This window comes from Athene noctua, chromosome 17 (genome assembly GCF_965140245.1).
Source record: "Athene noctua chromosome 17, bAthNoc1.hap1.1, whole genome shotgun sequence".
In the NCBI taxonomy this organism is placed as follows: Eukaryota; Metazoa; Chordata; class Aves; order Strigiformes; family Strigidae; genus Athene; species Athene noctua.
In genome coordinates, this window is record NC_134053.1 from 14258607 (window position 1) to 14275392 (window position 16786).

The window sequence follows — 16786 nt, forward strand, 5'->3', positions numbered from 1 at the left end:
TACAAGCAAGCAACAATTTCTTTAATCTACTCCTTGTTCTTTAGGTTTAGTTGGGCCTTCATGCAACTGTATTAATACTCGTGTTAGATCCTCTGTAAAATAAGATAATGTGTATGGGAAAGAACAGATGACAACAAATACCTGAAATGCACAGAGAATCAGTGTAACTCAATTAGATAGTATTCTTGGACTCTGAAAATGCAGAAAGCCCTCAAAATTAAATAAATTCTTATTCAAATAATTGTTACTTTACAAAACATGGATTTCTCCCAATGAACATGCAGCAGAGCAGAAACGACACTTAAGAAGAAATAATTCAGAGTGGTTCCTCTTTCTAACCTCGTATACAGCACTCAAGTCCCTGAAGAAAGTTTTGGCTCCATCGAGCAAGGCCTCATTTTCTGGACACACCACGATGTAGGCGACATCCCGATGGCCCCCATATGGGTCTAGCAACAGCCTCTCCCAGAACGGCAAGGAGAATGGAGAGATTGTCAGGAAGTCCTTGTCATAACCCACGAGTAAAGTTGGGATTGGAAGAGGCTCAGGAGATTCCTCAGAGCCTTCAAAGAGAAAAAAAGAAAGAAAAAATGTTAAAATAACTGATTTAACTGCAGTGGGTTCTCTGATGTACCAGGAAGTGGGTTCTTTTACGGGAATATTGGAAAACACTAATCCTCTGCTATGCCAAGTTTCCTAGCAGTTTGACCATAGACTGGAAACACATATCAAGGCTGTATCATGCCTGATAAACCATGTTCTCCCACAGCCTTTTTTCCTTGGAAAAAAATATTTAATAAAGGAGAAGAAAGATTTATATTGTACTTAAGAAATGTCATAAAATCAAAGTTCAGTCAGCCAAAGCAGAGGGAGCCAATCCAAGCACCATTTAAACTTTCCTAGAAAGTTTCAATAAAACATATTTCAGTATACTGTAAATACATGTATTGCCCTTCCCAAGGCTTAATCTCGTGGTTTTACTTTGCCATAACCACAACCACATCTCACAAGTTCCTATTAAATCAAAAGTAGTAACATGAATACATAAAATCTGATTTTTACAGGTCTTCATCTACCTCCACTGGGTTGTGCAAAATTACTAAGTAAAATGTTGATGCAAACGTATTCCCAGGTATGTAATACTATGCAAAGTTATCCTAATTTTAAAAATTGCCTCCTGCTCCTCTCCATAGGAAGTGCTCCAGAGCACGTGTTGTCCCACCAGGGAGGATTACCATCCAGTTTAACATGGTGTCTCCCAGACGTTGTGCTCATCAGAAATATTGTTATTTCAAGTAAAAATATACCCAGTAGTTTCTGCAGAATATAATCCAGCCATATTAAAAACTCAACATTCAGTAAAAATTACTGAATCTATATCAAAGGCTCTGCTACTTACTATATGGTAATTTCAGTTTTATTCTCTGGTGGAAATTGGCAAATCCTAACTCTTAAAGCTACAAATCCTGAACAAATTATTAGATTGGAAATACTCATGAAGCACAACAGCTTTAGACAGGAACTGTAGTTACCCCAAGTTGTCCCAGCCCCAAGGGAAAGCAGCAATATTATCAAACACCAAGAGAGAAAATAAAGCAAAGCACGATGGAACTGCAGAATGAAAACGAAACAAGACTGCATCGGTTAAGACTGAAATAAATTGCAGGCAAGATACACATAGAGGTCAGTCATTATTTTGCAAACGTGCACATACAAAATCTATTTTGCAATTTGTATTTTCCAGAAGTGTCACTTACAGCCAGGAGATACTTAAACTGAAACTTCTTACTAAGGGTATGGGAAACCTTAGAACCAGCAAACCTATTTGTGGAGAAATCATACCCACTTTTTTGTATATTTGTATACCTCAGAAAGCCCCTTTTCCCCATTATGATTTGGTACTTTAACAGCTTCCTCCATTCATGCTATTTATCTACCAGCTAGCTTCAGTACGAGCCAAAATACAGATTCAGAAACGCAGCATTTTTGGATTCTGTAAATGTTTATCAATCTGGAAGGGTAAAACCTCCGCTATGGTATTCAAGCATCTGCTTCAAATGTCTTTTAAGGCATTTTAAATCTATATGAAGAGCCACGCTCCCCAAAACCTGTATGAAGAGGCCATTTATTCTAAGTTATTTCCAGAAGAAAGCGCACATTTCTAGAAAACTATGCTTTCATTTTAACCAGTGGCATATAGCGCAATGTATGTACCATAGGTTCCCCGTCCTGCCATCTTATGGAACTGCTGCCAGGTGAGTGGTCCCTGCACGTGCTGGATGTTCTCCCAGGTCCTTCCTGTTCGTTTCTTCTGGATGGCATCCTGGAGAAAGGGCTGCAGCGACAGCAGCATGCGCACCACGTCCTGGGAGGAGAGCATGCTGATATCCAATACTGCAAACGACAAAGGAGCATCAGTCATTTTCAGTGAGGAACAGGTAGAATTATTTTGTGGTGGCAACATTTTTTGGTTTATTGTTCCTTCATATTGCTCTTCACAATGCCCATAAAATTTGTACAACTTTAATTAGCTCAACAGCATTTAATGTGGTACTTTATGCAAACATTGCTGAAATAAAGCTGTCATAGTCCTTTTCACACACCTTTCAATGGTACTGTTGTCCAGCTCAGTTCAGAAGAAGTCAGAGCATCTTCAGCGTATAAACAGGTAATATTTGATTATAAAAATCACTGTTTTTTCCCCTTGATGACATTTTTATACAGAGCATTTCTTTCCTCCTGACTGCTTACACCTTTCTCCAAAAAAAGGGGGTCATAATTCTGCCTCCCCCCCAATACTTTAATTTGTTTTGCATCTCTGCTTCAGATCTGTGAAATTCCACGGACTCTTTCACAATTTAGACCACAAGGTCTAAAGACAACTGGATTATTGGCACTTTAGATGCAATTTATAAAACCTTCAGAAATCTATGTTATTTCTAGAGTATGTTTATGCATAGCATTTCCCACATAAAGATTAAGTGGCTCACAACTGGCAAGCTTCAAACAAACGTATAGACATCACCAAAAACCGCAAAGAAAAATAAAATTTGTTCTGACCCATACCATTGCTGTGAGGCCAAGAATGTACAGTGGCACTTCTTACTAGGGCTTCATCTACTTTTCCACCGGTGGGGTTGTCCACATACTGCCGGCCTTGCTCCAGGGCATTGAAGCACTCGATCCAGGAGTCATTGCTGTCGGCCTGCAGCCTGTCGTAACTCCAGTTCATGCACGGGAGCGTCTGACGGTTATTGGAGGACATGTAATCCAAGCAGCTCAGGGATGTGAAAGGCTGGGTGTGCTGATTCTGGAGGAGGAGGAGGAGGCTCATTGGAGGTTCCTGGGTCCTTCTAGCTCCCTCTCCCATCTGAGAGATCAAGTTGCTTTGACATATCATCAGCCGCCTTTCTGCAGCTTGGCCAATGTCTGAGGTCTTGCCAAAAATATCCAGCTCATCCTCGATGAAGAGCCCAGAGTTGTAACCTAATTTGCGGTTCATAATGGCGCTAAAGCCACAGGTGCAACGGTACTGATCCTCGTTCGAGGAATCTGGGATGTATAATCCGACATCTGCACCTTTAATATTCATGTTACAGGCGCATATACAACAACTATCAAAGTTACGGTCTTTGAAGATGTTCAACACGGAGTCTGAAAGAATCAAGGTGACGTACAGGCTGTGGGCTTCTGGGATGGGCTGAACAGTGGCTGGCTCCACAGAATTAAGCGGTCGTGTTGTAGAAGGGGTAGAAGCAGGTGAACCTTGATCTGTGCTGTCATATTTTACAGATCCTTGCCCGCTTGCAGTACCCCCACCTCTAGGAGTCCTTGGGGTCCTGGGAGTGCGTGGGGTAGGGACAGAGAAGCGGGGAGTTGCTGGTGATGGCAGAACTCCAGCTCCACTGTTGCTGGCCGGAGCAGTACTGTTTAGCGTCACTGGTGTGTTCATCTGAGGAGTGTTCATCTGAAGATAGTCTTGGTCAGCCAAACTCCCAACGCTAGGCACATTGCTACGAGAAATACATGAAAAACAGAGTCAAATGCCATCACAAATTGGTTGGTTGCGATTTTGTCAAAACTCATTTTTAAATATAAGGAGATGGTGAAAACTGAAAGGATTCACTGTAACTCTAGTAAAGAAAGAACCTTCTGCTCATAACCTTTTTCTCGTGTCTCTGAACCAAAATTGTAGTTCTCATCATGAACGCCATTGTTTCATATCAGTGTAATAAAAAGGTATCACCTCAGCCATCTTAAAGGTTATTCCCACAGCCTAAAGCTCAAATGTTCTTGAGAAGAATCTCTAGATAAATTATCAGGTTAAGATTTTAGGATATTTGTAACTCTTCTAGGGAAAAGAAAAAGAACTGTAGGTGTTTTAAAGAAAATTATCTGTAAAGAGATACACATTAGTGGAAATGAGGAAAATATTTCAGAGGCATAGAAATCTTACTTTATTTTAGAAATCATCACGTTAAATAGCTGTCAGAAGTCATGTATGTGGCACTTATATGATAATGCCTCATGGTGGTATGCAACTGATAACAGTATTTCAGATACTATAAATGTAAATACTCATTTAGGATTACACAGTCTGCAGCACAATATGACACATTCCATTGCGAACTCTTAGTCCAGTAAAGCTAAGAATCACATTTTTGGGTCATCTCCTGTCATGACTGGTTTTTCTTACTCTGTTTTTGTCATTTTCTGCCAAATTCAAGTGACCAAAGAACAGTTTGTACATTCCCATGAGATCAATCTTCTCTTTGGAATGACTTGTATGAAGAAACAGGTAATACGGGGCCAATAAAAAGAATAAGATCTTAAATTTTCTCTTTCCAAGTTGCTAATAAGCTGCTGGCTTCTCTTGAAATGTGTTCTTTACATATTAGGGCAAGGAGAAAGTGTAAGAATTCTGTGAGTCTCTTGATAAAGGAGGGGGAACAGGTTTTCTTCATGTATGCCTATTCTTACTGTGTATTTTGTGTGTTATTTAAAAGGAGTATTATTTTAATGCTCACATATCATTAGTGACTTGAAAAGGAAAATAGTGAAGACCTTATTCCTTAGAATCTTTTTATTACCTTTGAACTGACGTATGTCCAACTCAAAGGAAGACAGGAAAAAAAATGAACAAAGGTTTGAAGGAGTTCTGAATCTGAAACATACTGAATGCCTCAGATTAATAAGAAAAGGTGACCTAGAAACCTTGATTGGCAATCACCACTCCGTCGGAAGCCTGCAGTAATAATCTTCACTCTAATTGGATTATATTGAAAATGAAAGGGTGTTTTTCCCCAACAAATACCTGAAATTAATAACCAGCTCAGGCCTGGTGAATCAGTTACTATTATGAAAAAAACTGAGATTTAAATTGCTCCCTAGGCACTATCAAGGGTTTACAATTTCTTTTTTGCAATTCTTTTGAGAACACTGAAGGATCCCCTTTGGAGCTAGAAAAGGACCAATTTAAAGGATTTACAGACTGATTTAAAGATACAGACTACTTCCTCTAGAAATGAACGCAGTGTAGCAGGAGACCTTTGTACTATTATTAAGCCTTTTAAGAGGTTTTATTAATTTAATGGTGCGAATTCGCGATAGCTTTCAAAATCTGTAGCAGTGAATTTCTTCTAGAAACATTGCTAATTTCTGAGAACTGAGGAAGGAATACGAGTTTTTAAATTTAACAGCAGTGTTTGCTTATAAGCCACAGCACTCTCATACTTGACATCTTTTCTTTTAGTATTTTGAAAGGGGAAGATGGCACACAGCCCATCAGCATCTGTCTGATTAGCAGCTCCATATGTGACCCATTCAGGTTAAATCACAAGAACTCAGAAGAGCTAACTTGAGAACACGAAGAGAGCTGTCACAGGCCTACTCAAAATTTTAAGAGCCCTCAGAAGGCAAACTGCTATCATCAAGATCTGCTCTCACCAGACTGAGGCTCAGACTGAACACACAAGCACAAACAAGAGGGCAGCCTTGCCACAGGCTGGAGAACTGGACACTCAAATGGGAGGGCAGAGACGTGAGAGGTTACGTGCATTCATTTTATTCCCTAACATTTCTGGTTTATGTCAAATTACAGTATTTTCCTGTGTCAGAAATTGCAATTCATTCAAGTAGCACATGTTTTGGTTCTTTTAAAAGTGCTAAGAATGTAGTGGACACACACTGTAACACCACCAACTTCCAAACGCTGTTTTTAATAGAAATGTTCCTTCTAACTGAACTGTTTTGGTATCAGTGACAAATTATAAAGCTTCCAAATACATTTGCAGTTTATTTTATAGTTCTGGTGTACAGTACATCGCTGTTAACATATGCAAACATTTTAACTAACAAACCATTTTAGATATGGGCACGACAAACTAATTTCCTACAAGACAGTACTTACTTGTAGCCATCTCTAATGAAAGTGGCTGCAGGCGGCAAAGGAAGTTGTTCAATTTTAGGAGGAACAGCCCAAGAAGGCCTGAAAATGCAGGCATCTGGTATCTTCAGAGGTAGGAGGCACTGACTTGGCAGTATCTTCAGTGGAGCAAATATGGAGGAGCCCACAAAAGGTTGAAATGATGGAACTTTGTGCACGTACGAAAAATCCTGTAACATCCAAGTGGCATTGTTCACAACAATATGGTAAGGTTGCTGTTTATACTTAGATATTTATTTTTAATTAGAACCTATTGTACTGTTTGAACCCTCTACAACTGCATTTTTTCCAAAATTAAGTACACTTATTCATTCTACAAGACATTCAAGAGCAGTTCCTTCAAGGAAACTCAGCTGAGGCTCCTTGTTATACTGAGATGCTATACAACTTTAATGTCAATAGATTTCACAATTAGACTCATTTAGGACAAGCTGTGTCGGTAAAGTGAATAGTGTGCTATGAAATTTTCATACTGCCTAACTTTAAGCACCTAATTTAGGCACTTAAAAGATTGATCTTTGCAAGAAATCTATACTGACAATGGAGAGAGAGGCTGAGTCACAGTGTGAAGAAACCTTAGGTGCCTTACATCAGCCTCTCTGAATAACCCCCACATTGGGGATTAATATAATCCAAGTAAGTGGACACTTTACACATGCCAAATATTAAATATAAATATTTAAACAATCTAGTAAACATAGTATTAAATATAAATGAAGTCCAGTCAAACAGGACTTTCATTGCCTGCCATGTTTGTTTGCAGAGAATGATGACAAGAACTTCAGCCAGAGTTTCTAGAGCTATTCCAAGTTTCTTTCAGAAGAAAAGAGCTAGTCCTTTTGAGGCACTACTGCAAAGTAAAAATCATTATTAAAATAGTAACAGTAGTCTCTCAGAATTTCAGTATTTAACATCTCGTTAGATCTTTGCATTTTTTTCCCTTGCACCTTGTAAAGCATTGAGAGATGAGAAATGTGTGGATTACTATCTTCAGCTGCTGAATACTCAGCACAAGGAATCTACTTACATGTTCTCAAAATGATTAGCAATGGGTTTAGGTGCTTGTTTCCCCCACTGGTGTATATGAGCAGGTGTGACACATTTAAAAGCAAGTAAACCGTGCTGTTGGAAATGTTATCAGGCAGAATTAAAATATGTATTTTAATACTCCTAAAATGGTTGTGAGGGAGATTAAAATATCTTCAGTGTCAATGATGCCCTAAAATCTGTTCCCACTCAAAAACTTTCAGCTCAACAAATTTCAATTGAGATTTTCTTTCCAAGTCCAAATTATCCTAGTCTTAAGCAAATAGTTCACTGAAGAAACAGAAGGAAAAAACCAGCAAGGTCTGTGGCAAGGCAAATTCTTACAAAACTTATAAAAAACTTATTTCAGACTCCTAAAATGGTATAAAAATTGGTAGATACACAAACTATACAAGGCAAACAGACAGCTGTACTTCAGCAAAGCCTCTGAGATGCCTTTTCTCATCATGCCTTCAAGTTACAAAGTTAGGATGGAAGAAAGAAGAGAGCTGCAACAACAAAGCCGACTTGCTACACATGCCTAGCTGCCCAGCTGAATTATCCTCCCGAGGGGCACACTGATAACCGACTCCCTGACACTTTTGTGAAGTCTCTCTTTCTCACCGGAGCTGTTCCCAACAGCTCTCTGCCAGCTCAGCCCCTTCACAGGTGTTCAGCTTAAGTTGCAGCCCCGGGAGCTGCTAACTCCTGGGGCTGACTAGACACACTTTACTGTAATATGGAGACACAATCCCTGAATGCAACAACCTGTCTTACTTCTTTCCCAGGGATGGCAACTTCCTCCTGTCCCAGGGACAAACTGATTCCTCTTACGGAGAAAGTCACCCTGTGACTTGCCTCTGCTTTACTTTCAGTCTGCTGAAGGTATACTATCACTGCCGTGCAGGAAAACTTACTAATTCATAGCTGACTGAATCATTTATACTAAGATAAATTTATATATCAGCATTCTCATATAGATATATAGCCACTTCTTGTCCATGCAAACTGTAAGTGCTGTATGTCTCCGTGTACAGCTCTCTCAGCAATGCAGATCCTTAAAAATAAGCCTTTGGTTAATTCCAACAATCACAGGAGCACAAAATGAGAGGGAAGGAGCGAGTGTTGGGGAGAGAAATGGCTGCTGAAATAGGAGGAACAGGCTGTGGCAGATTAGGGACAGGTTGGGCCTGAAGAAGAAGAATTAGGCTATAAAACCAAGGGTCGGGGACTACCAGGAAGACAGAGTTATAGTGTGTATCTCCCTTTTTACTGCTTGCATACAAATGAGCTTGCTGCAGAACAAGGTGATGTGTATTTCTACACAGAAACGGGCATTTTAAAATAAAAAAAAAACCCTCAGGCTATATGCATGGATATATGATAACAATAACTTCTGATAAAAGTGACAAAAATTGGCCCAAAAAGTTAAGTAATGCAGAATACACACAAGCAGGCAGAATGATTTTATCCTACCTCTTAACCTGTGCTAAAGATGGAACAATGAGATACAAATCAATGTACACTAGGTGCTTATGTTAAGTCCTTTTATGTGATGCTATGGAAAAATGGATACATCTTGATATGTAAAGTCGGGGAGGTGAGTACTAGTACCCAGCAGCAGAGTCCCCATTTAAAAATAGTTCTTTACTCAGATACACTATAGGACTCAATATAGGAGTAACTATGTGACATTACCTGACCTGTGTTATACAGAAAGTCAGATAAGAATGGTCCCATCTGGCCTTAAAACTTGTGAAGTAACATCAGCTGAAGAAGAAACAGAGCAAGTTCAACCCCTGGGCTTTCTCAGAGATTTTCAACCCTAACCAAAAAAGGCAACATTTCAGAGAGAAAAAGGCAGCCTTTCTACATGCATGACTTTTATCCTAGCTGCATCCCCAGAGACTGGCAGCAAGGAGTGGCTATACATAAAAGGTGCTACAGAAAAATTATCTGAAGAAATAAATCATTTAACAGCTACTTAGTCACAAGTAAGACGTTTTTTCATATATGTACATTCTTTCTGTTAGGCATAGGGCTCATTTCACATACAATATTGTTTGTTTCCTGAGAACACAAAAACATTACAAACATAAAATTACAAGAAGAAAAATACCTATAGTTAAAATCAGGGCAACAATTAAAAAGCTCTTTTACTAGAGAAGTGGGTTTTTTTCCAACTAAAGACTGATATGTACTTTATAAGGATCAAGTTGACATTTGTTAAATTACTCTGCTATACACATTACAATACACGACTTGTTTATAAAAATCAAAACATACATAGATGAGATTATAAAAATATCACATCTTTGGCATGTTACCTTAATTTCTTCGGGTTTAGGGCTACCTAATCCATCTTCTACCTCCATTTTAAACTCAGCAAGCTGTGTTGGAATCACGTTGACCATAGGACTTTCCATCATTCCCAAGGTAGTTACAGTCTCTGAACTTATGCCATCTTTATAACTCATTACTGGGGAGAAGGCAGGGTGTTGTTCTAAAGAAGGTGGTGTTGGGAACATCCTTTGGAGATCTGCCACAGCTAAATATGATGAAGTAATACACTGTTAATCATTAAAACACAAATTCTCAAGGAAATCCAATAAAACAGAAGAGCCCGACTCAATAGTAGCTCTGATTTCGTCAGTTAAAACCTAACAAAGATCCTACAGACTTACTAGAGTTCTGACACCAGGATAAATCCAGATGAAACGTCAACTCCTAGGAATAAATGCCAATAATTCCCAGGGATACTTTGCAAGCTAATTGTTCAGCAGAAACAACAAACTGGTAGATACACAAATCCTATATACAATTTTAACAGCAACAAAAGAATATTTCATAATAGAAGAGATTAATTAACAATGCAAAGTTCACACCAGCAACTGTTACTAAGGAGATACAGGGTGGTTTCTTCCCTTTTTTAGAGCTGACATTCAGCCCTAAAATGGGAGACTTGTGGAATTAGCGTGCACTTAGCTCCATTTTTCCATTGACATACAGTCATTGTAGTCTCATTTGGTCCATAGCGACTTAACTCCAGAACAGAAGACAGGCTACTGTTGCTAACACAAACAGGCAATTTTGCTTAAGAATCAGACTGCCAGGCATCCAAAAGTGACAAGTGTCAGAGGAAGCCACAAAATTATAATTTTGCATCACAAGGCATTAAGTCAGGAAAATCCCTGAATCTCATTAAATGAATGTAAGATACATAAACCATCGTACATTCTTCTTCTTTAAGAAAAATCAAAAAATCTGGTCTAGTGGCAGGACAGGGGGGTTGGAACTAGATGATCTTTATGGTCCCTTCTAATCCAAACCATTCCACGATTCTATGAAAACCCCAACAGTAATGCTTTAAAAAGTGTAATGCAATCTAACAAAAATCAGAATACAGTCTTGTATTTTCTCCCCAGTTACATTCTTTTTCCTTCCAGCTACCAGCTTCCATTATTTATTTTGCTTAAAACTCAGAATATATGCTATCTTCTCCTGACTTGACTTAGAACAGACATTCTCTGGACATAACCATCACTCTGGTGAATTCACTATTAAAATACTCCAATTAGAGAGGGGTGAATTCCCATAGGGGTGTCTTCTTAAATACTTTTTCTGACAGACTAAATGCCCAATTCCATATCCATTCCTATACATACATCCAAGCCAAGCTGATAGGACACAAGGACATACTTGTATTCGGTAACTTTTGCACCCTAAAGATGATGGAAAATTCATAAATACAGATGGATATCTGACTGGTAAATACTGCGTTGTGGAAATGTAAACTGGTGAAACATAGTACTACTCTCAAAAATTACTTGAAAAAGACAGAAATAAGTGATGAAATTAGAAGTATATGTCATATACAAATACACACACTAACAGTACAGTTTTGTAGGATGCTGCAACATCAAGATATGTCTCCACTCTGCCTTGACAGAGCCAAATTTCATTCTTTTGGGCACAGAGGTGAGAGAGTGAATCTTTATTCTTTAAATGAAGTGAAAAAACTCAAATAGGTGAAGTCCTCTCAAAATGGGAGTTCTGTTGGTAATAACAGTCAAAGCTGAACCCAAATTCTTTCACAATCTGAAGTAGCAGAGTAAATAATGGGCTATGAATTATTCCTACTCAGTTGTTTGTTTTCCTTTCTCAGTCTTTGGATTCAACAACAGTAGTCTTGTCCTGACATAGGATAAATTAATATGAAAACAGGTTCAGCAGAATGGAAAAAACTATTTTCCACCCGATGCTAGTATGAAATACAATCTTCAGGACACCAGCTGGATTAGCTACTGCCTCTGTTTTTCAACAAAGAAAAGTGTGCTTTAGAAATTGGAGAAAGGGGGACAGAAAGGAAGGTTAAAATGAAATGTGGTCAGTAGGACTTTATGATGATGTACAGTTCCCTGCAGATACTGTTATGCCTTGACAGCTGGTGTCAAGGGGACAGCTACAAAACAGAAGTGGAGTGTATCTATTTAACTTATTTCATACAGCTCTACAGTATATCATTTTCTCACACTCAAGCTCATTCCAGTTAGCAAAATTCTGCAGTGCAGATTCATAAAAAAGTTTAATTACAAAAAATCTCCCAACCCTACAGCAACAGGCTAACTATCATTATTCATTTTCATGTGTGTCATGCTTGAAAAAGCTTTGCATATTTTAAAAAGCTATGGATCAACTAAACCTGTCAAAATCCAATCTCTGTATACTTCAAACTTCTACATTTGAGTAAATCAGCACAGCTTTTATGGGTCCATAAAACTCTGACTCATCTCCTTCAGACTGTTTTTTTCTTCTCCTCAATTTGTTCTCATTACCAGCTGAACTTAATGAGAAGGCATTAAAGAATGATTTGCAGAGAGATTTGATTTCTGCTTATAGCAGCCACAAAAATCAAACATTCTTCCTCCTCACCACTAAGTAATTTGTAATTCATAATTTGATTGGTTAGTATTACACCAAACCCCTTCCTCCTCTCACACATGCATGTACACATACATACACACATTCCTCTCTCATCTCAAGAGCAATGTCACCTGTATAAATACAATCACAGAATCATTTAGGTTGGAAAAGACCTTGAAGTTCATCGAGTACACTGGCAATTCCACCACTAAACCATGTCCCTAAGCACTATGTCTACATGTCTTTTAAATACTCCCAGGGGTGGTGACTCAAACACTTCCCTGGGCAGCCTCTTCCAATGCTTCACAAACCTTTTGGTGAAGACACTTTTCTTAAGATCCAATCTAAACCTCCCCTGGCACAACTTGAGGTAATCTCCTCTTGCCTTATCACTTATTACTTGGGAAAAGAGTCCAACACCCACCTCGCTATTTTTTTAAAAGAGTCCAACACTCATCAACAAACCTCCTTTCAGATGCAAGTAAGATCATGTATATCAGAGTAAGTTATTCCCAATACTTGTTGGCACAGTCCTTACATAAAAGCCCTACTGTTTTAATCTGCGTTTCATGCATTTTCAGCATACTAAATTTAATTTCTAAGTTTTCTGCACTTCTGTAGCCTTCCTTGTACATGTGTAGTGTCTGCACAAGCATCACTTCTACCATAACCATCTGTAAAAGGTCTACAATGTGTCTTCAGTTAGAAATAGTTCTTCGATTTTAATCATGCCCTTTCACATCTAGATTAAAACCTGAAGGTGATTTTAGTCTGAATTTTCTTAGAAACAGGGAACAGTTTGGGTTGGAAGGGACCTTAAAGATCCTCCAGTTTCAAGCCCCTGCCCTGGGCAAGGACACCTTCCACTAGCCCAGGTTGCCCAAAGCCCCGTCCAGCCTGGCCTTGAACCCTTCCAGGGAGGGGGCAGCCACAGCTGCTCTGGGAAACCTGTGCCAGGGCCTCACCACCCTCACAGGGAAGAATGTCTTCCTTATACCTAATCTCAATCTTACCCTCTTTCAGTTTAAAACCATCACCCCTCATCCTGTCCTGACACCTCCTGGTCAAGAGTCCCTCCCCACTTTCCTGCAGCCCCTTTCAGCCCTGGGAGGCCACTCTAAGGTCTCCCCAGAGCCTTCTCTTCTCCAGCTGAAGCCCCCAACTCTCTCAGCCTGTCCTCACAGGGGAGGGGCTCCATGCTGAATGCAATTTTCTTCCAAACAGGTTGCACCATAATGGCCAACTGGCAAGTCACAGCTTCAAATTCTTTGAATTCTTTAAAGAGAAGACTGATTTATACTTGAAGAGAGATATGGTGAAGGTGTGACTAACATTAAATACTGAATTGAGAACAGAGGGGATAGCTTCTAAATGAAGATTTGTACCAAATTCCTCCCATACTTCTAACCTAAGACAATAATGTCAGAAGGAGAGCATCTCAAATCTCAGTAGGCACATTAAAAATGTGTGTCTAAATTACCATCCACTGTTTTCATTAAAATCTGCTTATTCTCTTTTAATATTGGCATCTGGTAATTACAGAACAAAATGAGCACACCACCTCTTAGTCCTGAAAAAATGACCTTATAAGTCTCCTACAAAAAAGCAGCAGGTAGCTGTAAGGAGATTTTAACTGTCATCAAAGTAGTAAATCAGTTGTTGCTACTTACTTGGTGGGTAAGGTACTGCTGTTCTACCATCCTTCCCTACAGGGCGTTCCTCAGACCCTACTGCGGGCATTTTCGATGACCGAAGAGCTGGGGATACAGCCTAAAAGCAGAATAATACCATATTAAAAAATATACAAAATATTAGAATTCCTAAGCTATTACAGATTCTGAAACTCTCTGAAAGAGATTTTACAAGAAAGAAAAAAAGTGTATTTTTCTACTTTCCCATCCACTCTCCCCAAGGAGTTTGGATTTCTATTTCCTCTCTTTTAAGATTAAACCAAACCAAACCAAAAGTCTCTGAAATATTTGCGTGCCTATGTGCACACACAACCCCCCACCCCCCATATGTAGATACACACAAATTATATAGAAATTGTTATCAACGACACTGAGCTTGAAATTCACATGACTACTCTCCTTGCTTTCATGTTTGACTCCTCTAAGATAATAATGAGAATACAACACTGAGAGCAAAAATGCCATATACCAGACTACCACAGGGGACTGCTCAACACATGCAGGTTTTAAGACAGGAAGAGCATTAGGACTGTCCAGGCCAACTTCACAGAAAAAGGTAATTTTTGATTTTGACAGAACAGTCCTCTAGTAGATTTGCATATTAACTGTGGCATCTTAAGTGCAGTTTGTGTGGAACCACAAAACAGGGAGTAGTAAATAAATTGGTGTACTTGAAAAATACTGCCAAGAACCAGACATTAGACTTTTTAAACACTATTATATACTATCAGTCAATTTAGGACCACTTGGCTGTATTAGATGAAGTTTAAAAATAGTAATTATTCAAATCTTTGGTTTTCATGTGTCTTGACTTTTTCCTGGTAACTGATGTAAATCTGCTTTACCTTTTGTATTACCTAATATTCAGCAATTATTCCTCTTTGCATTGAAACAAACTGATTGTAGAAATAGAAGGAAACATGCTTCAGAGAACTACTGAAGTTCAGTAAAGTTGAATTTATTTTTCTTTGGGCAGCTTCTCAGACAACTCAAAATACTGACAAAAGCTAAGAACACAAAACGAGATGTAATGCATTTCTAAAGCAACTACATTGCTTTACCTACGGAAGTATTCTTTTAGCCTGTCTATGCAATGACTGAGTCAGCAAATTAGCTGTATACAGGTTCCCCTCATGACTGAAAAACTGTCGGACAACACAAGCTTTGGTGTTACCTAAGCGATCTCCTAATATTCCTGAATTATACACAGCGATGAGTTCTCTCTTTGATGGATCTCCTGACAGGATACCTCTCTTTGCTAGCAATTCTTCCCACTTAAAATCCAAGCCTGACTACCTGGAAACTCTCCTTCCTATCTATTATGGATAATCACTCCCCACTAGGACTTCATCCTTCTCCTTTTTTTTGGCCAAGGTTTAAGTCTACAGAACACTCAGTCCTATAAAGACTTACACCAAGCTCATCTTCATCTGAATTATCAAAGATATTATCTAGATCATGAAGTGATGGAGCCAGATCTGTCACCTGTGTGAGGCTACCAGAGCCTACTCGGCCTGCAGCGTTGTCTTGCCGGGTATCTGTCAGAAAGAAAGGGAAAAAAACATGAAAAATGGAAGCAAAGAAACACAAAATCACCTTTTTTCAATTTTACTTCTCACTCTAAACAGGTGACTAGCAAGAATCACTGAAGCTCCTTTTCTATAATGTAGCCTAGAAATAGCCTTGCATTCAAATTTTAAGCAAGCACCAAAACTCATTCAGGAAAGAATGAAGGTAGCTACTGCTCAACTTTAATATTAAAAAAAAAAAAAAAAAAAAAAAATTACGTTACTAAAGAACAAGCAGAATCAAGTTTTTTCCACCTCAGGAGCTCTCTATAGATCTCATGGTACAGTAAAATGTTCAGTATGAGCTTTTTCTTTTCAGATTTTATTGCATAGCTTTACCTATTTTGCTTTGCAGAGTGAAATAAAGGGCTTTTACTCACCAGTCTTAGGAGCAGAACTGAAAATAGACATGGCATCTTTTCCATCAGGAACTGGTGTAGAATGACCCGTTGTGGGGATCTCCTTGGTACCAATTCCGTCTTCTGACTATATAAAAAATCCAAGATTTTTTTAAATGGATATAAATTTAAGGTATGTGCGAACAACTGTTTTCCTATGTCAAATCAAACTCCGGGCTCTTGATTAAATACTTTGAGAAGCAAAAAGAAATTTAAGAAGGGAAAAGTACACAGCTGTCTGCTGTTTATCTGTATATTGGGAAAAACATAAAGTAACATTGTGTATGATTTACAAAGGATTCCATATTCATGTTAACTTTGATAGCCAGTACTGATAATTAGCCACCTCAATTTCTCCAGAAAACTCAACTTTGAGAATTTTAAGTGTGGTGACTACCGGCACAAGAACAAATGAGTAGCCAGACAAAGAAACAGCTTCATAATGGATACAATACACAAGAATTATCAGGCATACAGGTCAGGTGATGACCTAAGAATAGTGATCATATTGTTTTCTTTCACATATGGAAGAACACCTCTAAGGAGATGTTCAAACCACTACAGCATCCCTGCCACAAATCCTCTCAGCAGAAGGCTACCCTCAATTTGCTCAAGGAAAGACAGATAAACTTGGCTGGAGAGATCTGAGCTTTGCAGTGAGGTGATATGTCAAGCTGAAACAACCAAGAAAAAGAAAAAAAGACCACCAAATTCTTTCATCTCTACAACTGAATA

The 16786-nt window shown here is 38.7% G+C and overlaps 1 protein-coding gene across 1 annotated transcript in view; it reads right to left on the reverse strand.

The window, feature by feature from the left end:
- Positions 1-16786, reverse strand: part of MED13L (mediator complex subunit 13L) — a 200209-nt gene that overhangs the window by 26140 nt on the left and 157283 nt on the right. Inside the window, 8 exon segments of the mRNA XM_074920815.1 lie at positions 340-563; positions 2215-2394; positions 3067-4013; positions 6410-6615; positions 9799-10019; positions 14065-14164; positions 15499-15623; positions 16034-16206. Of these exon segments, the coding sequence (XP_074776916.1) occupies positions 340-563; positions 2215-2394; positions 3067-4013; positions 6410-6615; positions 9799-10019; positions 14065-14164; positions 15499-15623; positions 16034-16206 (2176 nt within the window).